Here is a 22,042-nt window from a genome sequence, read left to right as displayed (position 1 = left end):
AAGTATCGAATACTGTGGGACAAAATCGAGCAGTCAAAAAATTCATTTTCTCTTGATGCATTGTCTTTGAAGACATGCAGTGAAATGCAGTTTGGAAACTAGAATTTCCGCTTTAGCTCAGCTTTGTATCTGCAGGTTTTGTTCATCTATCAAAATCAGTCAGCTTGTCCTATCCGGATGAGTCGGTTGTGTAACTCCAGGATTGGGATCCCCGTGCATGACATGTGGGGATCATCTATGAAAATACAATGACAGCAAAAACCAACAAATAACATTTCCTCTTTGCAGAATTCTAATTTACTCATTATTACCTTTGAAAACAACGGAAAACGAAAAAAGAATGCAACAATTTCAATGAATTTTTTTGTCTATGATCTAATTATGTCGCGGACCCGTTTCACTATCTAGATCTGTTCTACGTCAAACTGGTCTTGACATATTTCAAGAGTTAGTGACATATATTCCGGGTTACAGTGACTTGAAAGATCGCAGCAGGGACTAGTATGAATCATTAGCCTTCTGCTATCGGCCGGCACAGGAGCTCGATCCGCATCTCCAAAAATATGGCTTCCTTACTAGAGCATGCTACTCTACTGAGTTTACTTCTGCTGTTCTTGTCCAAGGGGTTTGCAGAGAAGGGTAAGAATTTAATTAAAGAGCTTAAACCTTATCATATTTTCAATTTATGTTGGACATTCTCTACATGTGGCATGGGTGACCTAAGGGCGCCACTAACAAATTCGCTGAAATACATACGAAAGATATCTTTAATTTTTTAAACTACAATTTACTAATACCAAAATCAAGTTGCTCAATCGACTAATTTTTCGACCTAAAATCTCTAAGGCCACGCCACATATCTTGATTATTTTAACGAAGCCGTTATGACCTAGAGCTGTAATATGACTTTTTCCTCTTTGAGTTTTGCCCGTACAGAGTCGTCTTAAAGGAATATTTTCCTGTGTGAACTTTGCAAACAAAATAGATGTATCAATTTCTCTAGGTTAAACTAATTTTCGCGAAAACCCAAAGGGAATAAATGATCTTCAAGCTAGAAAAACCAATTAAGAAATAATTTAAAAACTAACTCAAACTAATTATACTAGAATTTAAGTTACATTAAGACTTAATAAAAATAAAAATCGTGAAACGGTATTAAAAAATTAAGTTTTTGTTTAAGTTTTGTGTTTGGGATATTATGATGCATTTATCGATGTAAAAATATTTAAAGTTGATTTCTTAAGTAAATTTACGTTTCTCACATTATTGCCGCCAAAAAATTAAATTATCGGGGGCGGGAAGGATAGAAACTCGAAACCTGATAACAAACTCTTTTTGGTTTTAGCGCCATTATTCATGTAATTCTATACTGCATTCTTTTCCGGCTATCTTACTCATCTAAAGTCAAGTACAATAAAAGGAAAATAATTCTTTATATCAATTTACAACGGAAATTCAATTTGTACCTCGAAAAAATATAAGTGAAAATTTCATTCTGTTGATGGAGCATACGAAGAGTTTTTTCTCTCGACCACACGGGACTCTTTATCCTGATTTCTGTTGCGAATTTTTTAATTCTTAACTCTGGAGTTTCTTTAGTCTTTGTTTGCCCAGAAATGCGTGAAATTCTTATTCCTAAGACTGAAAGTTTTGTTTTGAAATCTTGTCGCAAATCTATAGCAAATAGATAGTAAAGAGTCAACCAAATTGCCTGGTGTGCAAAACGTCTTTCAATTTTTAGACAGTACTGTAATTCTAGGTTTTATTCGTTAGTGACTAACTATGAAAATATTCTATTCAACCCTTAGTAAGGATTATGCCTGTAATCTTAGAATCTTAGAACAAAGACGGTTGGTGACATTTTGACAGGCTTAGGAATTCCTGTTTCGTTTTCTCGTGCAAAGTTCCTTTGCTGGGCGTGACTAATGGATTGTGCGACATTGAAAATTTTCAATTTTTGATTTGTTTTATTCAGTGTTTCTAGCCGAGGACAGTGAGCTTGAGAATCTGTTAGCATCGTTGGAGGCGGACAGCAACACTAAACGCGAAGGTAGATGTAAAATACGGTAGTTGTATAGAACAGGAATACATGCTGACGCTAGTTGACGTCGATGCTCTAAGCGTAATCCATGCTGATTGATGATGACAAAGTGATGATATAATGATGATAATCATGATGAGTCGTAAGAGGAATGCAGCCAAACATGCAGTTAAACGAGTTGCTGCATCATTAGTGGACTTACTACGGGTTAGACGACTTGTTAAGGGTTAGACGAGTTAGTGCATGATGATGATGATGGTAGTGATGAAGATGATGGTGATGATGATGATGATGGCGATGATGAAAGTGATGGTGATAATAATCATCATGATAATGATGATAATAATGATGGTGATGATGATGATATTCCTGTTCTTTTAATATTGGTCTAATTTAGTACCAAACATACACCCTTTTTTATCGACAGCCATGAATCAAGTTGTCATATGTTCTTCTTTTTGTTCCAGAGACCAACGTTGAAATTCCCGAAAACGTTGAATTTCCTGAAAACCTCATAGATAACGTCGACCACATGAAGGAAGAAAAGAAACGTAAGAACTCAGCCTGCAAAGACTTTTAAAGGCCCATTCAAGTTGGGAGGAGGGGTAGGGGTGCACGAGGAGGGGTGAGGGGTGGGGTGGGGGGTCGGTCGTAGAAAATTGACAGCCCATTACAGACGGGTCATGATAAATTTACTGCCACTCCATGAACCTGTTTGACTAGAAGCATATAACATTCTAGGTATGGGAGGGTTACTAACATGTTTTCTAATTCAATTTATCGCCGAATGGTTTTCATTATTCCCCTCTGTTAACCAAACTTACATGGACGTACTATAGTTTCAGGTCTTGAAGATTTCCCAAACACGATTGCTACAGACGATGCCAGCATGTGTGAGTATCAGTTAACCAGTTTGTTATGCTTCCCCATAGGAGCTCTTCTCTGCCTACGCGTTCCTAAGATACGATGTTGAGCTTTACGCTACCTTGAAATGTTAAAATACTTTAGCCTACAAAAACAGACAGTACTCAACTCACAAGTCGATTTTTACGGAGGGAGGAAAACCAGAGAACCTGGAGAAAACCCTCGTGGCAAGGAGGAGAACAATACATCAAACAAACTCAACTCACATGTAGCTTATTTGTTTTTCTAGCATGCAATGGCGTGGTATCAATTATAAGTATTTCTCATTTTTAAATCAGCTATCGACGCATCGTATGAGCCACTTGGATGCTTCAAAGACCACGGAAGCAGCAACCGTCCTCTTCCAGTCCTTCTAGCAAGCCTACGCTCGCAAATCGACTGGCACAACTTGAACAAAACCATTCGTGCTTGCGCCCTCTTGGCCAAAGCCAGGGGTTACAGAGTTTTTGGCATTCAGTTCTATGGGGAATGTTGGAGTGGGCCAACAGCTGACCAAACGTACAGCAAGGATGGTCGTTCAGATCGATGTGTTGCTGGTCTTGGAAGAACTTGGGCAAATTATGTTTACCGATTTAAACAAGGTGATAATATACAAAATATATTCTTGGGCCAGGTTTTTTCCCCTTCATTCTCGTCCTCGTCGTGTCGTTATTGCTGGGTTTCCATCAGCTGATAAAAAGCTTTGAATCTCATTATGGTAGCAAACATTGACCACCACATGCTGTTAGCCAGGATGACGGATTTATTGCCCTATTTCACTATGACGTCACTGCTTGTTTATGTGGGGGATAGAATCGCCAAATCCAATAAAAAATCCAACAAAATTTGCTCCGAACGAAACAGTTTAATATTAAATGGCCTGGTTTTCAGGTATAATATGTGTTAATGTAAAAAATATTCTGAGCGTTTGCTGGCTATTCTACTTCTCTTCGTGGATTGATACGGGTTTTAGAACAATTTCCGGTGAATTCGAGTTGATTTGACCCCCTCCGACGACCATATAATCCTTTGCGTTTAAAAAATAGATTATTTTGATGTGACGTCATAGTGAAATAGGACAATTGAAAACTTGTGTTTTATCTGATGTGCATTCCGCATGAGACAGGAAATGATGTCATCAGGTTAAATCCATTGCAGGACACTATTTTGTCCTTGCATAATATAATCCGCAATGTTGTTGTCTGTCACGCAAAAGCGCTGCGTTACGCATTCCAATCATTTTTGAAAAATCTGAATCAAAATAATAGAAAAAAAACAACAGAATGATAATTTTTTGGATTCATACGTACAGACGGGTGCTCAAACTACAAAGAGCTAGACTCCGCTCAAAGATCAGAAAACTACGGTCCTAAAGGAGTTTATACTTGTGATCAAAGCCTTTCTAAAGGCTGGTACAGATTCACTGGACAAGCAGGGACCCACATGGCTACTCAATGCCCACAAAAAATGCACTGTGGTACTCATGCTCCTGGTTGGATGACTGGTACTCTGCCAAGCGTGGCCGAGGGAACTGTAAACCGCAAAGTTTGTTTCAATTGGAGGAATGACTGTTGTTATTGGGATTCAAAAGTGTTGGTGAAGAACTGTGGAGGGTACTACGTCTACAGACTACAGAAGCCACCCCACTGTCGGCTGAAATACTGTGGTGGTTCTACTTCCGGTAAGTCAAACGGAAGTCAGTGATGCGCATGGCCATAAGATATCCGGAAATAACACTCTATTAGTTGAACTTGTAAAATTTCAATTAACGTTTCCATTTCCTTAGCCCTAAGTGGTCTTATTTCAAATTGAAAGGAAGGCAATTAGAAATCGTTCTGCGACTCGAATTCGTAGACTTTCCCCGTCCCACAATTCCAATTGGGATGAGCTCGTTACCATTCTTCTATCAGATGTAGAAAAACACAGGCCTCACCAACGATAAATAATCTTCTTTTCTTTATTATTAGCTAAAAGAACTTTCATCAACGATATCCCATACACTACCATGATTGGTTCACCGGAATCAGCAAAAGGTAACCGATTAGTCATCGGATCAGCTTTTCATCTAAACCTCAATATATGACGTAATACGTGGTTCAATAGACCCCTTGCAGCAGGTTGGAATGCAGCTCAAACAATACAGGACAAACAATAGGTTCCAATTCTCAGGAGATTGGAATTCTTTTGTTTTGTCCCCCAGATCAAGCTGCTTTGAGGTCACATGCAAGGGGTCTATATTATACGAAATGTCTATCAGAGATCGCTTAAGCAATAACACCTGTCGTGAATTGGGTTGCTATAGGAGCGTGACAAAGCCTGAATATGAAAATCAACAAAATCTAATAGTGACAGGGTCGTATATTAGCCATTCCAAGGTTGAGGAAAAGACTGGGGCGAGTTGGTATTGTAGTGCATTGTGGGATTGTTTTCTGGACTGCCCAGAATACTCCACCCAGTCTTTCCTTAACCACGGAGTGTCTAATATCCAGGGGGTCCTGGGTTACATGTGACCCTCTATCATGGTATAGAAGAAAGAGTAACTCCTCTTCAAAGCTTAGATACGTCCCACTGCGCAATTTTCCGCTTGATTACTGAGTGGCTATGTTGATTATCTTTGCAGAAATGACCGATGTTTTAGGATACCAGGCGGACATGAGTCCACGAGAGAGCACGGAGAAATCTTTCCAGGAAAGCACGGAAATGGACATGTTTCTTGGCAATGGTAACGATGAAGGTAACCATTATGGACTGCGTAATCAATTTCAAATGGGTGGGAATTCTTTCTGCGCATGCCCGAAGCAGTCAATTGTGGAAACATACTCGTACCCAGAGCCCGTTGAGGGAGACTAACAATAAAAAAAAGGTTTTGATTTTACAAAAAGGTATCTGTATTCTGATATGAAGCCAAAACTATTTGGTAAATGATAATAAAATAAGATTTTGCTTCGTACCCCAAGTTTACGTGTAAGTGTACAATGCGATTTGTTTTCAAAACACATTCCAAATGGAAAGAAGTGTATACATGGATGCTAACTCGTATTGGGTTTTTCTGGCCATAGTAAGGGGTTAATCATCTACGGTCTAGGGGACGGCTAACCTCTCCCTGATCAGTCTGTACGTAAGTCATTGGAATGCCGTGTCGGAGCCGAAATCTCCGTCATAGCCGTACATGCTTGGCCTTCCATACGAAGCTTCAGCACTGCGTCTGGAAGGAGTAAATAGAAATAATATCGATTGTTCTACATTTCCCAACCACTGATGCGCATCGCATTTTTGATCAACTTCTTCTCCTAAATTGTTTCCATTGCCGCTCTTGTTTCAGTTCTCGATGAGTACGAGCAAGTTGGCTGCTACCTCGATCGAGGAGGCAACAGCCGTCCCTTGCCGATTCTTATCGCTAATCTACGTCCCAACATCGAATGGAGGTACCTGAACAAAACTATCCGTGCCTGTGCAAGTATCGCTCAAGCAAAGGGCTACCGCTATTTTGGAATCCAGTTCTATGGCGAGTGCTGGAGCGGACCAAATGCTGACCAGACCTACGACAAACATGGCGCTTCGTCAGATGGTTGTGTGAGAGGAGTTGGGAAAGCCGGCTCCAATTTTGTTTATCGATTTCATGAAGGTATTTTTAGCAACTCAGTTCTTTATCGCGGTCGAACCACGTAGCCCTATTCATTGTCCACACATTATGTATTATAATTAAGTACATCTCAGTCCAGAGAAAAGAATAATATTCAAGGGAATGACTTTGCGTCAAAATGAGAAAGATTCCCACTCTAGCGGTAATTTTTAAGCCTCTTTACGCAAGCAGTTCTCAGAAGATTTACTATTTATGATAACGTACGTTTTATCAATTGTATTTACTAATCATTGATTGGCTGATTTTTAAACACAGAGGAGAAAACGACAGTTTCCCCTACAACCACAGGGAACCCATTACCAGGTATGTACAGAACCTCAAGTACTGTGTTAATTTTACTGTTCGATACCTCAGGGAAACAACCTCTGGGCTGATCTAAGTCAGGACATGGCTAACTTACAGATCGATACCTCAGGGAAACAACCTCTGGGCTGATCTAAGTCAGGGCATGGCTAACGTACAGATCGATACCTCAGGGAAACAACCTCTGGGCTGATCTAAGTCAGGGCATGGCTAACTCACAGATCGATACCTCAGGGAAACAACCTCTGGACTGATCTAAGTCAGGGCATGACTAACTTACAGATCCAACCCTGAAACAACCTCTGGACTGATCTAAGTCAGGGCATGTCTAACTTACAGATCCAACCCTGAAACAACCTCTGGGCTGTTCTAAGCTAGGGCACAGCCAACTCACAGATCGAATTGGGATTTTAATAGCGTGATGAGTTTAGGATAAAATTCTGCGAATCCAGGGAGACCCAATTGATCGAGGGAGAGTCTAGAAATTCGAAACCCAAAATGAGCCCAGAGATAAGAATCAGAATTTCAGAGAAGAACGGGAAAACAGGAATAAAATACAGGAACGGACACTTACTGGGACAAAATACTTTAGATCTTTCAAATACACTTCAAGAGAAAATAAGGAAATTTTTGATTCTACTTCAACAGTTGAGTGCTCAAATTACAAAGAGCTAGACTCCGCTCAAAGATCAGAAAACTTCAGTCCTAGCGGAAATTATACGTGTGATCAAAGCCTTTCTAAAGGCTGGTACAGATTCACTGGACAAGCAGGGACCCACATGGCTACTAAATGCCCACAAAAAATGCACTGTGGTACTCATGCTCCTGGTTGGATGACTGGTACTCTGCCAAGCGTGGCCGAGGGAACTGTAAACCGCAAAGTTTGTTTCAATTGGAGGAATGACTGTTGTTATTGGGATTCAAAAGTGTTGGTGAGGAACTGTGGAGGGTACTACGTCTACAGACTACAGAAGCCACCCGTTTGTCGACTGAAATACTGTGGAAGCGACGAAGGTATGTTTATAAAAACGCGCGCGCGCCGCGAAAATTCCCGCCAAATCCAAAAACCCGACCCAGTCTTTTCCTCAACCTCGAGATGGCTAATAGAAAATACACTAGTGTCTAAAATAAGTGTCGCGATTTGAAATTTTTTCTGTAGCATTACGATTCAGCCGTTTTTTGTGGCTTCTGGCTTCATAGATTTGCAGTGTTGTTTTACGAAAGCTGTTTTCACAGAAATGCTCAGAATAAGTTTAAAAAACCGAATTGTATGTTTTTCCTTGTTATTTTTTAGCACTGCCTACTGCAGAGCCACCGAAAACAGCTGAAACTACTACAAGTAAAGAAACGACTGCTAGACCTACGACGATGGAACCTACGACGATGGAACCTACGACGATGGAACCTACGACGATCGAACCTACGATGGAACCTACGACGACCGAAGTAGCAACTACTAAACCCGAAGGCGGTGGGTAGTGATTTGTAAATGATTACTACATCGGATAAATATAAAAATATATTATCTTATGAAATATCGAGAAGGCATCGACATGTTACTGCTTTAGGATATGCCTTTCTTTCCTTATTGACGGAGTTAAAGAATTTAGGCTGTGTAGCCAAGCTCTATAGCTGGTTGCGGGGGCTTGGATAGGGCACACATGACATCACGTACGAATACATAGTCTAATATAGTGTACCTACTATGCAGATGAGTGCACAAACTACGAACAACTGGATTCGGCTGACAGATCAGAAAACCACGGTCCGAACGAAATATTTAAGTGTGACAAGACACTTACGCCGGGATGGTATCGCTTCACTGGTCAGGCTGGTACTCAAATGTCTACAAAATGCCCCGAAGTTCTTCAATGTGGTACCCATGCTCCTGGCTGGATGAGCGGTGCTCTGCCAAGTGTGGTTAAGGGGATTGTGAAGCGTAAGGTTTGTTTTAATTGGAAGGAGGACTGCTGTCATTTTCACACCAGTGTTTTGGTGAGGAACTGCGGTGGATTCTTTGTCTACAAGTTACCCAAGCCTCCCATGTGTAGACTGAGATACTGTGGTAGCAACCCAGGTGGGTAGGAGACTATTATTATTATTATTATTATTATTATTATTATTATTATTATTTTAGATTTATAAAACTATTGTTCCTGCCTCCTGTCATGGCTGCCATCACGTGATGGTGCAAACCCTCTATTACCGAGAACTATCCTTACTTTGAATTCATCTTTCTTTACGAAAGCTCTTCCTACGACAAGCAAACCAATGACGACTCAACTGACTACAAGACCACCGCCACCAACACCACCAACAATGCCACCGATGCCAATAAGTAAGCATCAAAAACACATATATGTTATTTACTGGCCAGGAGGTCCGGATAGGGAAAAACTGTGCCCTCGGTCTTGAAAACGGAATATTCGAGCACAGTTTTTCCCTATCCGGACCGACTATAGGACGGTAAATAACTTATTAATTTTTTTCCCTTATTTTTTTTACTTGTTTTTGTAATCGTTTTGTTTTGTTGTTTAGCGGCAAAGGATACCGGACAGCGAGCGCGGGCAGATACTGACAAAATACCGCCCGCTCAAACAGCCAATCAGAGCGCACGATTTTTTAGGATACCGGACCGAAAAAAATGAATACAGTTCATTCCCCGCTACGTAAACCCGGTAAACCACACATACTAAACATCCTCCTGTTAAAGGAAGTGTTTTAATGGACATATTTCCAAGATGGCTTCTATTTCCTAAAACTATCCCACAATCCACATGCAATACCAACTCGACCCAGTTTTTCTCAGCCTCGGCATAGCTAAATCTCTTACTGCAACCGGAACCATTCATAGTGCTATAAGATTATCTATAGCGACTAGCGTCTTCTTTCAATTAAGCTGATTCTTTAATCTTATTCTAGGAACATTCCGCCTCTGTGAACACCGAAGTGGTGTACTCCGATGTCCCCCCGGTCAAAAAATCAAAATACGCTACGCTAACTACGGTCGAACCGAAGGACGTCACGTCTGCTCTCATTCTCAGATACGTACAACCAAATGCTACTCGTCTGTTGCGGCGAATCTCGTGCGCTGTGCATGTAACGGTCACAACTCGTGCCCGCTCTACGCAAAGAATCAAGTGTACGGAGATCCATGTGTTGGTACTTTCAAGTATATAGAGGTCAAGTACCAGTGTGTACATGTCATCCAGGGGATGTGAGATATCGCTGTGCATTGAATATTGAAGACTACTTAAATTGTATATCAAGGGGAAAAAATTATTTTCAAAATCACTTATATGTGAAGCAGTGTAGTAGTGTGGTTGCAGTATTTTTGTATGTGGACCTCTCTTTTCAGAGATACAAGCATTTGAAATATCGATATGCAAATGAGTTGACGTAAATTCAAGAATGGGTTACATTTTGAAGTGTAATTTATGACAAATGTTCTGAAGTGAAATAACCTAAAAGTGTAGAAAGCCATATATTTTAGTCATTAGGATAATTTGTAATTTCTAAAACAGTACTTTCAACAAAAGCATTTTTGTGTAATAAATTAGCCTTGAATTTACGTCATCTCATTTGCATATTGATATTTCAAATGTTTATATCTCCTAAAAGAAAATTTGACATACAAAAATACTGCAACCATACTACTACACTATTCACATATGTCATTAGGGGGAAAATATTATAAATCTAGGTGTGAGCCCACGGTGACTCGTTAAAGCTCAGCGGTATATGGCTCTAGGATGTGAGCCCACGGTTACTCTATGCCAGCGGTTACTCTGGACTATTTTGTCATTAACAGAAAAAACGTTGTAAAAGTTGTCTACTTGCGCAAAAGTCAATCGGAATTTTTGATATCAGAATAACTCTAAGGTACTCCAAGATTGAGGTGTTTTTGATCGAGTTTTACATTAACTGTAGTAGAGGGTGGTTTCCAAACCAATCTTGGGTTATATCGCATTCGTACCCTCAAATTATAAAAAATATTACAATAAACAAAGTAACAGAGTTTTAACGCGCTCCGATTTGGTCGAAAACCATTTTAGTTGATTCACACATTTCGTTTTATTCCATAAGAAAAATAAAACAATAGTTTTCATTAATTTGTGTGATATTTATTTTATGAAATATAATATTTAGTTTAGTTTAGTTTAGAATTTATTTGACTTTTTTTGACTAGCCATCACGTGGTATAAATTGTGTTGGATTGTGTTACGGTCACCAAGAAGTTCGGACATCGTTCTCGGATTTCCGTACAAATGTACTGACTTTGAATGAACTATTTACTTGGTTTGTTTAGTCAGTTCTCTAAATACAAGTAAATGATCATTTTTCTAGCTTGATTGAATCTTTTCGTATTGCTGTTAAGAGAGCTAACTGAAGAAATCTACCTAAATTTTTTCTTTAAAGTCAGTGAATTTGTATGGGAATCCGAGAACTCAAAAAATGGTCACTTCCCACTGGTATTTTGTCAGGGTGTTGATTTGATAATTTTTATTTAAATTCAGTGTTTTGTTACAAAAATCTAGTGATATATGTACATTTGTTAACGTCGTGTATACTTTGATCTTAATCTACTCGTTATCAGTTTGAATATTAACCATGATCCTTCACGGGAGCATTTCAAAGGCAAAAGCAACATTCAATTATTTTTTAAAAATTTACACCTTCAATTAGTAAGATTTCCTTAGGTTTAATTTTAAAATTTATAATTATAGCATTGTTATTTTATATGGTTTCTTTAGTTACAGCAGAAACATAATCTGCTGCCTGCTAGATAAATTGTGGGGCACTTCTCCTCATTCCCTTTCCTTGTCTGTACCATAGGAAACCCACAAGAGGCAAAGCACGGTATCAAAAGCTGCTTGATTTGATTAACGAGAATACTATCTGGTTAATTGTGATTAACAATATTCATTTAATAAACGGATTCCTGAAAAAAATAACGAAATTCCCCGCTTTAATCCGACGTTTCTTTACTATGAAGAGAGTAAAAAAATCAACTCATGAGTTGCTATGGTAACAAACCTGTTAAGTGTCAAATTCTCAAGAGTTTCCAAGAGTGCCAAGCTTCTCTAGGAAGAGCTTTGGAGTAACTATCTGATCTGAGCCTGGATAATAGAGTAAGCAAAAGAATTCGAGTCAGAAACCCTGCCAGAATTTAGCTTGAGCCTAATATTTCCCATTTCAGAATACGTGTCATTCTCTTGAGTATAAGGTTCATGTGTCTTTCTATGTACAGCCGTAAACAAAGAAATTATACTCTAGGGAATGACACGAGGTCTGAAATGGGAAAACATTACGCCAAAGGTACTGAAGAGGTGTATTATACCCCACCCATACCAACGTAACTCGACAACGGTTTCCGATAAGGAATAAAATAACATTCAAGAAAATGACACAGCCCTAACGTTTTCGTCTAAGTAAAGACGATCTTTCTTGGTAATAAAAGTCGTCTGACAACTAAAGGGTCTATCACATCTATACCAACGAATCTCGACAACAGTTTCCGATAAGAAATAATATTCAAGAAAAAGACACGAGGCCTAAAACTTCTGTCTAAGTAAAAAGAGTCTTTCTTGGTAATAAACGTCGTCTTACCGATGAGGACCTCCCAATTCTTGTTAGCTGCTGTAACCTGCAATGCAGAGCGATACAAGAATATGAGAACAGAGATATCCCCCCTGGATTTGTGAAGCTAGCCATGTTAGTCAGAATGAGATACATTACCTCATAAGCTGCTCTTAGCTCAGAATAGCAGACTCCACCCATGATGAAGACGATAAGGCGTGGCACATCACGTGCCTCACTGGATGCCTAAAAAGAACAAAAACTGAACTGAACCATTAAAAACACAAGGTGTGGCTAATTAGACATCATATCTTACCTTATCGTGTTTATACCAATTACCATAACGTGCGCTAGTGAAGAAATAACATATCAAAGAATAAGGAATGAGTCAATTATTGGTAGGATGAGAAAATGAACGGTTTATGAACTTACCTGACGGCCTGCCCTGCAGCTGAAAAAATAAGATAAAAATGTATGAATATTAATTACAATAATGATGATGGTGATGACGATAATAATGGACAGTGATGCTGTTGATGATGACGATGACGATGGAGTGATGATGATGATGATGATGACGATAGAGTGATGGTGATGATGATGGTATGGATTGATGGTGATGACAATAATAATGGGCAGTGATGCTGTTGCCGATCGACGATGACGATGGAGTGATGGTGGTGGTGATGATGATGATGATGATGATGATGATGGTGATGATGATGATGGTGAAGATAATATAAACCCAACTCACCAGCAGATGAGAATCCTACCCCAGACCTTTGGTTCAGGAAAGGAAACGTTGATGCACTAAGCTTCTCTTCAACGGCATCCTGAACAACAAAATATGATTTGATTTGAACACCCTGTGTCCTTCATAATCTTATGAACTGGTCACCCTGTGGTCTAAACCCGAGGGAAACCACTTGAAGGGAGAAACCTAATCGAGCCCAGACCCCCACAGGTGAGAGACTAGTGCAGTACTGATGTGCCTAGGGGCGGATCAAGGGATAGTGAAGGGGGTGATTAAATATGTTTATAACCAGAAAAACTTTCACTGGGTTTACTTGAAGCTTTTCTATCTAATTTCTGTCAAGAGACGCCATTTTGTTACCATTGTCTCAGTTTCATGGGTTTCCTGTGGTAGGTATTGGCGTGAGTAACCCTATACACCTTGGGTCCTACCCTGATCCCATACCTACCTAGACTCTTCCACAGTCTCTCGCTCGTCCGTTCCGTCTCCACGCTTAGAGACTGTAACGGTACAATGACCGAAAGGACTTATGGGTCACGAAAACTTGGACCCAGCGTGCTTTGGAAACCAAAATACTCGTCAACAGTCTCTCTCGTTTCAATATTTTCAAGATGGCGGCGAAAACGAGAGAGACTGTGGACGAGTATTTTGGTTCCCAAAGCACGCTGGGTCCAAGTTTTCAGGATCCATAAGTCCTTTCGGTCATTGTACCGTTACAGTCTCTAAGCGTGGAGACGGAACGGACGAGCGAGAGACTGTGGAAGAGTCTAATTTAATACCTACCTCCATGATGTCTTTAACGTAAGGCACCCATCGTGACAGCTGATAGACTGTTTCATCTCGTTCTTTACGATTGGGCTTGGGTCTCTTGTTACCAGCCTGGGCCAAAAATTAATGAAGAAAGTGTTAGACTCACAACAGAATCCGGCACTATCTATTCGCCCGCTGGACGTTAAAATAAGATGTGTACGACAAAAATGCTATGTTGAATGGTAAACGTTTGTATACTTAACTCTTGAAAAGGGAAGAAAAAGGATATATGGGAATGAATGGGAGAGGATTAAAAAGAATGGGAAAGGAAAGATAGACATGAAGAATAAATTGAACCACAAAGGCCGCTGCATCACAAAGTCCATTTTACTCACGTCTTTTGTAATAGGAACTCCAAGATTCGCCATGTTCATGATGATGGCCCTGAAAAAGTAATAATGAAAACGAGAGGTTTTTTCAACCCTGTCTAAAAACTATTAACCATTCTTTATTCTCTGTAGCTCACCCTGGGGGGTAGGGATGGGAAACAAATAGTCTCAGTACCCTCCCCTTGATCTCCCTTACCTACGGTCGATTCTCCAAACTCCCTCAGATCAAGGCTGCATGGGCTAGATATTTAGATTTAGATTTACCTGTCTGCTGTTGGAATCTGAGCATGTTGGCAAAGTTTGGTCAAATTTTCTTCGGAAAGTCCTGAAGAGAAAAAAAAGCCAATATATGACTCAAGCTTCTAATACCAACCATATTAATGACAATGATAAAGACAATATTAACAACAATGGCAGCAGCAGCAGCAACTGTAGGAACAACAACAGCAACATCATCAACAGCAGAAACAGCAACAGCAGCAACAACAATAAACAATAAACAACAACGACAGCACCAGCACCAGCACCAGCACCAGCAACATCATCAGCAACAGCAACATCACCAACAACAGCAACAACAGCAGCAACAACAATAAACAACAACGACAGCAACAGCACCAGCAACAACGGCAGCGGCAGCTTTAATCAAATGGTTTGAAAGCAGCCATGTTGGAGGGCAGGAATAATGCAGTATTTAGATTAAACAAAAAATTCATTCACAAAAAAAGAAATTTCTTTTGTATTGCAGCACAACAGGTCTTCCGTGACACCCCGCTAAGACAGGAAACTGCAGCCAGTGACAATAACAACTTACCATTCATGAACAGTATGTACAGAAGAATGATCCTGATCTTGTCATGAATGCTAGAAAATAGATTGTATCGAAACATCAACTAATCACTGTTAATATTAATGTGTAGGTAAAACAGTGCAACGTCAGAGCAAGCTGTAGGAAGTTTATGGTACCTGACTGTCTTGTCCAGAAGGAGTGGTACGATGTTTCTCATGGGGTCTTTGATTTTCTCACCATGTTTGTCTACACCTGTTGTCAGATCCTAGAGTGGAAATAGATGAATGAGAAAATAATAAAGTTTGAGAATCTGATGGAATTATATGTGTAGATTTATGATAATGATGGTGTTGGTAGCAAAGATGGTAGTTATGATGATGCTGATGATAATGCTGATGATTACCATGACGGCGATGATGATGATGATGGTGATGATGATGGTGGTGGTGATGACAATGATGGTGATGATGATGATGATGGTGGTGGAGATGACGACGATGATGATGATGATGATGATGATGGTGGTGGGGATGACGATGATGGTGATGATGGTGGTAGTTGTAGTGACGATGATGATAATGATGATGATGATGATGATGATCCTAATGATGATGATGATCATGGTTGTTTTGATTTCAATGCTGAAGATAATAACTAATTAATTGATAAACGTATGACAAACAAAAATTATTCAAGAGTCTGACCTGTTCCACACCACACAACTTGTCAGCTGTCTCTTTGTAATGCTTCATGCAGTCTTCAGCCAGATGGAAGTGAAGAATATACTGAAGGATCGACAAAAAAGAATAATTATAAGAATAGCAATTAGCTCACCAAGAGTCTTCTGTAGCTCAGTGGTAGAGCATTTGACTAGAATTACAGAAGGCTTTGGGTTCAATTACAATCAAAGTTCCCTTACTTTCGCTGTAACACACTCAATAATTTAATCTTCCAACAGGAATTTCCTAACTATGTTTTGACATAGGTGTACATGTAGATTTTATAAGAGGTATCTCAAACAGCTTCCAAACTCCAGGTATTATTCTCACACCATTACCTTGCTCAGTTCCTGTTGGTACTGAGGCATTTTCTTGAGCATCACTTGTAGGTCTTTTAGTGTGCTCTGCTGAAAAATGAATAGACAGAATATATATAAGGTGGTTTATTACTGCTGCCAGTCAAGAATATAAAAGGTACCAACTGATTATTTTTGATTGACAGCAGGACAGCAGTGAAAAAACACATTTTAGCACACTCAGCTATAGTAACTGCCGAGTTTGCAGAATATTGAAAAGAGTACGATATGACATGATTCCTCATCTTGCTCCAAGGTTTATGTACCTTTTCTTTTGTAGACATCCTTTTTTCTGAAGCAAATTCTTTGATTTCGTCAGATATTTTCCTGCAAAGAAACAAAAATTAATTCTCTCCCAGCAACCACTGAATTGTACAACATCGCTAACATGGTTATACATATTATACAGGATCTTCCCTGTCCTGCCTTGTGAATGCCTGCTTCATATTCAGAAAGATTTCCTCTCCTGTCTTTGCTTAAATATGTCTCTGCTTATGTTTTTATATAGCTATAGTTAATGCTTCGTTCCTGGTGCTCTTGTTTACAGTACGCTCGTGTTAATGCGATTTTTGCTTAACAAATGTTTAAGTAAGAAAATTATCTTCATCCAATCATGCTGCTCAAAATCAGGATCCATTTTAATTAAAGCTAAAAGGACATCAAAATAATGTGACTGTGTTCTTACTTTGATACATCAGCAATATGAAGGTGTCGAAGCTTGTTCCACATCTCATCTGTGTCTGAAAATATTAAACAAAATAAGAATAAATGGATGGCATGACTAATATTGCTGCCACAGCACAGTCTCACTACTTTGTGGTTCAAGCCAGGAAATTTTTTTAACCTGCCCACAAACAACATGATTCCCTCATATTTGGACTAAGCCACAGGGGTGGAGTGCACTGCTAATGCATTGCATCAAATGCTGTGGTCAAGGATTTGATCCCTGGATGGGCCATCATATGTGAAGTAGAGTTGCTTGTTGAAATCAACTTTTAAATTCCAATTTGATCTTTGGGCTTTCTCCTAGTCTTGAAGCTACTGTAGCTCTGTCTCCACATTGTGATATAACAGCCAAAGCATTATAGATTTTAAAAGGAATGAGAACAAATTTTCTGCCCTTACCATCAAGTAAAGCTTCCTTGAAGTCGGAATCTCCTGATTTGGTGACAAATCTAAAAAAAAGTTAGTAATAGGTTCATGCTAATAAGTTATCACTTTTCTAGCCTGCATTATAAAATGGCATCAATGCTATAACTGAGTACTACTATTATCTAACCAGATTTCAAGAGATGTACTTACTTGTAAACATCATTATTAATGCTAAGTAGATCATATGCCATCGCCTAAAATTGAATGATTAAAAGAATTATTAGAGTATTTAAACACTAAAAGCGTGCAACATTTTGCAATAGTTAGTACTAAATAGCACTAATCAAACAATAAAAGCCATAGCAACATCACAATTAAGCATTAATAGCACAATTTATATTACAGGTTTGTAGTGTTTGTACTCTACGGAAAATTAAAAAGCCTGATCAAAAGTATTCAATTGTAGAGAATTCATGTATTTTTTATCGCTGGTAAACACTGAATTGATTGGCTGCCATCATTATTTAAGTATAGAGGTTTTTCACCATCACGTGCTGGTGCTCATAATACAGCTTGGGCTGCCTGTGGCAGAACAATGACTTCCCTTGGGAAATGAATTCTTTCTTATGCAAAATGATTGTACTATTCCTGCCATCTAACATGGCTGCCGTCGTGTGATGGTGCACAACCTCTATTGAGCACACCACATCTACAAACCTGGAAGGTCAGCTCGTGAAGAAGAGGTGATGCTGGATCAAAAGCTCTGCAACAATAAAAGTTATCGTATCAGGGTCTTGAATCAAGGGAGGGTATAGCAATGCACTTGCCTTGCATCTCTGGGGTCTTAAATTTGAATGATTGGCCTCTACAGGGTTCATGCTGAGGTAACCACTTAAAATTCAAGGACTATTCAAGATGTATACAAGGACCCAAAAATATTTTTTTCAAGGAGTATGTTGCTAACTATGCCAAGGTTTTACACGGTGGTTGCACATGGCCGACTTTCAGATTTTCCAATCTTTCTGACTCGATCTTTTTCAGAACCATGCAAGTAATGATCAAAGCAAAAATTCAAGGAGTTTTCAAGCAGTTTTGCTAAAATCGTAAAATTCAAGAGCTTTTCAAGTGCCCTTGAAAACGTGAATTAAATTCAAGGAGTTTCAAGGAGTTTAAGGAGTAGCACGAACCCTGCTTCTACCTGTCAAGAAGAAGCAACTGGGATCTGTGTTTGTGGTTACTGCCCTGAAAAAAGAACAGAAAAACTGATCAGTGATATAAAATTGTATGATAAATTGTATAATATTCAAGCTTTTGTTGTCAAAAGAAAACCTAGTGTTATAGGAGACTTTCAAATTTTTGAATTTTTGAAAAACCTACAGTATATCAGGCATCCCGGCCACTTTTTAGACAGATTTTATAGGAAATATAGGCTGTGCAAGTTCTAAATATAGGAAAATATAGGATTTTTTCCCAAAAATATATGCACTTTATAGGAGTTAAGATAGCTTTTCGGAGGCGTAACCAGGAATCGGGAGGGTGCACAGGCAATGATTTGCAGAACTAAAAAGCCATAAAAAAAACAGAACCAGGGGGGCCATTTTATTTCCTTCACCAAATATGCTAAACAGTGTAAAATATAAATGTATCAATCAGCAGTCATCCTATTTATAGGAAATATAGGAGGTTTTCTGTAAATATAGGCTCTTTATAGGATCCTATACAAATTATAGGAAATATAGGATATATAGGAGGTCTGGGATGCCTGCTATATCATCCACTTTATTTGCTGCTGTTACGCAGGCTAAAACACCCTCATCTTGAATCATTACAACAGTTACTGGCATCCTTACCTCTCCCATTGTTGGATCATTAGCTTTATAAGCATCCAGTTTATTCTGAACAATGTGAGCAAATTCGGTAAGCTTGGGGGACTCGCTGGTGAGGAAGAAGAAGAATATATGTGCTACCATTAATCAATCTTTCACTTTGAATCACTTTGGGAGAATATTTGATACCACAGGAATCCCACATTCACTTACCACCTGAATCTGATCGATGGGTATTCTCCCAGACATGCACACAACGTAGCAAGCTGTTCAGCCAATTTCTAAAAATACACAATGAAATTACCAAAATAAGTTTACATACATGAATAGATTCCTTACAACACGTTCTCAGTAGTTCAATTTGCAGAACTAGGGAAAGGGTGCAAAAAAAGCCTTCAAACCCCCTCCCCCCCCCGCCCAGATGACCCCTCCCCCTCAGATGAGCTTACAATCTTCTTATGGAGAAAAATTTTAATTACATTGAGTTTGTACAACAAGTGAGCAACAGTGTTGGTAATACTGCAAGGAGGATAACAGACAGAGAGTGTTTTGAATGACAGGCTCACCTCCATGTGTTTAATTCTGTCTGAATTCTCTACACTTGGGTTATAGAATTTCTCAAATGCTATTGCACTGTCAAGAGTATAAGCCTGAAGAAAACAACAACTGTCACATGAAATATATGTAATAAAATAATACAATACAATCATTACAATAATCATCATCATTGGTACCATCATCATTATCACCACCACCATCACCATCACCACCACCATCATCACCATCACCACCACCATCATCACCATCACCACAATCATCATCACCATCACCACCACCATCATCATCATTATCATCATCACCATCACCATCATCATTATCATCACCATCATCATCATCACCACCACCACCACCACCACCACCACCACCACCACCATCATTATCAGTACCACCATCACCATCATCATCATTTCTCATCATTATCATTATCAGTACCATCATCATCATCACCACCATCATGTTGTCACCAACATTAAATTATCATCATCATCATTCACCTGTGCTTCATATGGAAGAAATGCAATGTTGATTTCTTTCAGTGATCTGATATCTACGAGTATCAAAAGATAAGGAAGCATACATGTAATAAATAGCTTGACCAAAAATACTGTTTGATTTTTAAAATAAAGCCCTCCCCCAAGTTGGGCACTTGAATCATGAGAGACTCCACATCCCTACTCCAAAAAAAAAAAGATAAATAAAGAAGTTACAGCATGCAATAATTATTAATGTTTGTCCACAGCAAGGAATTAGAATATTATTTTTGCTTAACTGCTGCTGTCATTGCTACATGTATCGTTGCTGTTGATGTTGTTGCTGTAGTTAGTGCTGCTGGTTTTATTACTGTTGTTTTTGTTGTTGCTGCTGTTGCTCATTGTTGTTGTCATTACTGTTCATGGTGTCGTTGTGGCAGCTGTTGTTGCTGCTGCTGTTGTTGTTATTGCTGTTGTTATCGATACTTACACTTCTTTATTTTCTGTAATTCCATCAATAATTGATCAGGACAAACTGTAAATTATAAAGAAATACAAGACACTTTTATCATGGTGATGATACTTATGTTTTCAGATGATGGGATACTGATTTCCCAGGAAATGAATGCTATTATAAATGCTGTACCTTCTGTGAAAAATATATGGGCTGCCTTGTACTTGACTGGGAAGCTTTTGAAGTCATCCACAATAATTTTGATTGACTGTAACATCAAATGTGTATATTAACAAGTGTGTAAGGACACTTAGGTTAAAAATACGGACCTCTTGCTTAGCAAGCAGCACACTAACCAACAAAGCCACACTTGCTCCCCAAAACGAGTATGTGAGGTCATTGAGGATCAATCAAGTCACACTTGCTCCTTAAAACAAGTGTGTGAGGTCACTGAGGATTAATCTATGGACCTCTTGCTTGCTGCAATGTTCTTGACTAACTAGTTAAACAGGCATTTAATTTCCTAACCTCTTCTTCAGGGGTAAGGATATAGATTGCTTCTATTTTTGGTAGAGGTTCTCTTGATTTGTGGAGGTTTTCTACGACTAAAAAAAGATATCCAATGTATTTGTTAGAAAGTTTATTATTATTATTGAATCGTACATGTACCTCGACTCCCCCATGGGAAAATAAGTGACTTTATGTCATTTGGGTTTAGTCTAAATTTGCGATCTATCTGTTATATGTTATATATTATATTATATACATATCTATCATAAGTAAGTATTGATTTGACAATCAATGATGACTGGGCGAGCAATAACGAAAATAAAAGACAGAAAGAGAGCTTACTTGTGATACCAGAATCAATAATATCATGCATCTTTATACACGCAGAAATCATCCTAGTGCTGAGTTTATCGAGAATAAGAGCCTGTAGATCAATAACACAGCTAATATTAAAGCTAACTATAGCTAAGGAATAAATAATAACACTCAAAGAAAGAAAAAAATAATAACAAGGAAAATTTAATTCCTAGAACGAACCCTCCATTCGCCTGGATTGTGGAGCGGTTTCAACAATTTATTCAAAATGCCTGAAAAAAAAGACGAACATTAAAAAATATAAGCCATAAGATTACAAATAATGCCAAATGTATCTGTTTTAATACTTACGGCTTCCTACTACGTTTTTTAGAGACATTTTCTGAAGATAAAAAAACGTCAATCGAACCAGGAAAAAACACATTGGAATCAAAATGGCGGATGTGTTAGGTAGCCTGGCCTTGTGTCCCTCCTACAAGGTCACTACGGTGACCTTTTTGAGTTACAATACATATTTTATATCTTTTATATATTGTTTTATTTATTGTAACTTCGCCATACTAAAAATCATAACGAGTTAATTAAT

The 22,042-nt window shown here is 38.7% G+C and overlaps 2 protein-coding genes across 4 annotated transcripts; one reads left to right on the top strand and one right to left on the bottom strand.

Moving 5' to 3' along the window:
- The first annotated feature begins 436 nt into the window (after nt 1-436).
- Nucleotides 437-11,002, top strand: LOC116303469 (uncharacterized). Of its 2 annotated transcripts, XM_089032637.1 has the most exons (15): nt 445-639; nt 1,976-2,050; nt 2,509-2,592; nt 2,881-2,934; nt 3,244-3,546; nt 4,257-4,625; nt 4,912-4,977; nt 5,565-5,678; nt 6,267-6,569; nt 6,843-6,890; nt 7,539-7,904; nt 8,185-8,361; nt 8,602-8,967; nt 9,139-9,228; nt 9,813-11,002. In XM_089032637.1, the coding sequence occupies exons 1-15, from the start codon at nt 564-566 to the stop codon at nt 10,109-10,111; spliced, it is 2,790 nt and encodes a 929-aa protein (XP_088888763.1). In that variant the 5' UTR covers nt 445-563; the 3' UTR covers nt 10,112-11,002. The 2 variants fall into 2 exon arrangements, with proteins under 2 accessions (XP_088888764.1, XP_088888763.1); XM_089032638.1 differs by lacking the exon at nt 9,139-9,228 and having other exon boundaries at nt 437-639.
- Nucleotides 11,003-11,378: 376 nt separating this feature from the next.
- LOC116303454 (syntaxin-binding protein 1) lies at nt 11,379-21,906 on the bottom strand. 2 transcript variants are annotated; one of them, XM_031712999.2, is made up of 30 exons: nt 21,808-21,906; nt 21,679-21,728; nt 21,484-21,565; nt 21,160-21,236; nt 20,824-20,899; nt 20,668-20,712; nt 20,202-20,254; nt 19,713-19,796; nt 19,360-19,427; nt 19,171-19,255; nt 18,519-18,562; nt 18,038-18,083; nt 17,531-17,574; nt 17,354-17,403; nt 16,914-16,968; nt 16,495-16,555; nt 16,211-16,279; nt 15,858-15,938; nt 15,330-15,418; nt 15,178-15,227; nt 14,628-14,688; nt 14,370-14,418; nt 14,008-14,103; nt 13,225-13,303; nt 12,903-12,921; nt 12,787-12,820; nt 12,630-12,716; nt 12,501-12,537; nt 11,928-12,010; nt 11,379-11,832 (listed from the first exon to the last, which is right to left on the bottom strand). In XM_031712999.2, the coding sequence occupies exons 1-29, from the start codon at nt 21,878-21,880 to the stop codon at nt 11,946-11,948; spliced, it is 1,809 nt and encodes a 602-aa protein (XP_031568859.2). In that variant the 5' UTR covers nt 21,881-21,906; the 3' UTR covers nt 11,379-11,832; nt 11,928-11,945. The 2 variants fall into 2 exon arrangements, with proteins under 2 accessions (XP_031568859.2, XP_031568867.2); XM_031713007.2 differs by having other exon boundaries at nt 16,211-16,276.
- Between the last annotated feature and the right edge of the window lie 136 nt (nt 21,907-22,042).

The sequence above is a fragment of the Actinia tenebrosa genome, unplaced genomic scaffold, assembly GCF_029948245.1.
Source record: "Actinia tenebrosa isolate PJP-AT-01 unplaced genomic scaffold, QUT_ActTen_1.0 PGA_scaffold1__47_contigs__length_23844297, whole genome shotgun sequence".
Classification (NCBI taxonomy): domain Eukaryota; kingdom Metazoa; phylum Cnidaria; class Anthozoa; order Actiniaria; family Actiniidae; genus Actinia; species Actinia tenebrosa.
Note: the sequence above shows the minus strand (reverse complement) of the source record. Positions and strands in the feature narration are given on the sequence as shown.

What these genes read in the sequence shown, in the direction of transcription:
- LOC116303469 (XM_089032637.1), top strand. Translation starts at nt 564, where the DNA reads ATGGCTTCCTTACTAGAGCATGCTACTCTACTGAGTTTACTTCTGCTG. An exon ending in CATGAAGGAAGAAAAGAAAC is followed by an intron (nt 2,593 to 2,880) that starts GTAAGAACTCAG and finishes GACGTACTATAG; the next exon opens with TTTCAGGTCTTGAAGATTTC. An exon ending in CACAGGGAACCCATTACCAG is followed by an intron (nt 6,891 to 7,538) that starts GTATGTACAGAA and finishes CTACTTCAACAG; the next exon opens with TTGAGTGCTCAAATTACAAA.
- LOC116303454 (XM_031712999.2), bottom strand. Translation starts at nt 21,880, where the DNA reads ATGTGTTTTTTCCTGGTTCGATTGACGTTTTTTTATCTTCAGAAAATG. An exon ending in TTCTTCCATATGAAGCACAG is followed by an intron (nt 19,797 to 20,201) that starts GTGAATGATGAT and finishes TGTTTTCTTCAG; the next exon opens with GCTTATACTCTTGACAGTGC. An exon ending in ATTAATAATGATGTTTACAA is followed by an intron (nt 17,404 to 17,530) that starts GTAAGTACATCT and finishes ACTTTTTTTTAG; the next exon opens with ATTTGTCACCAAATCAGGAG.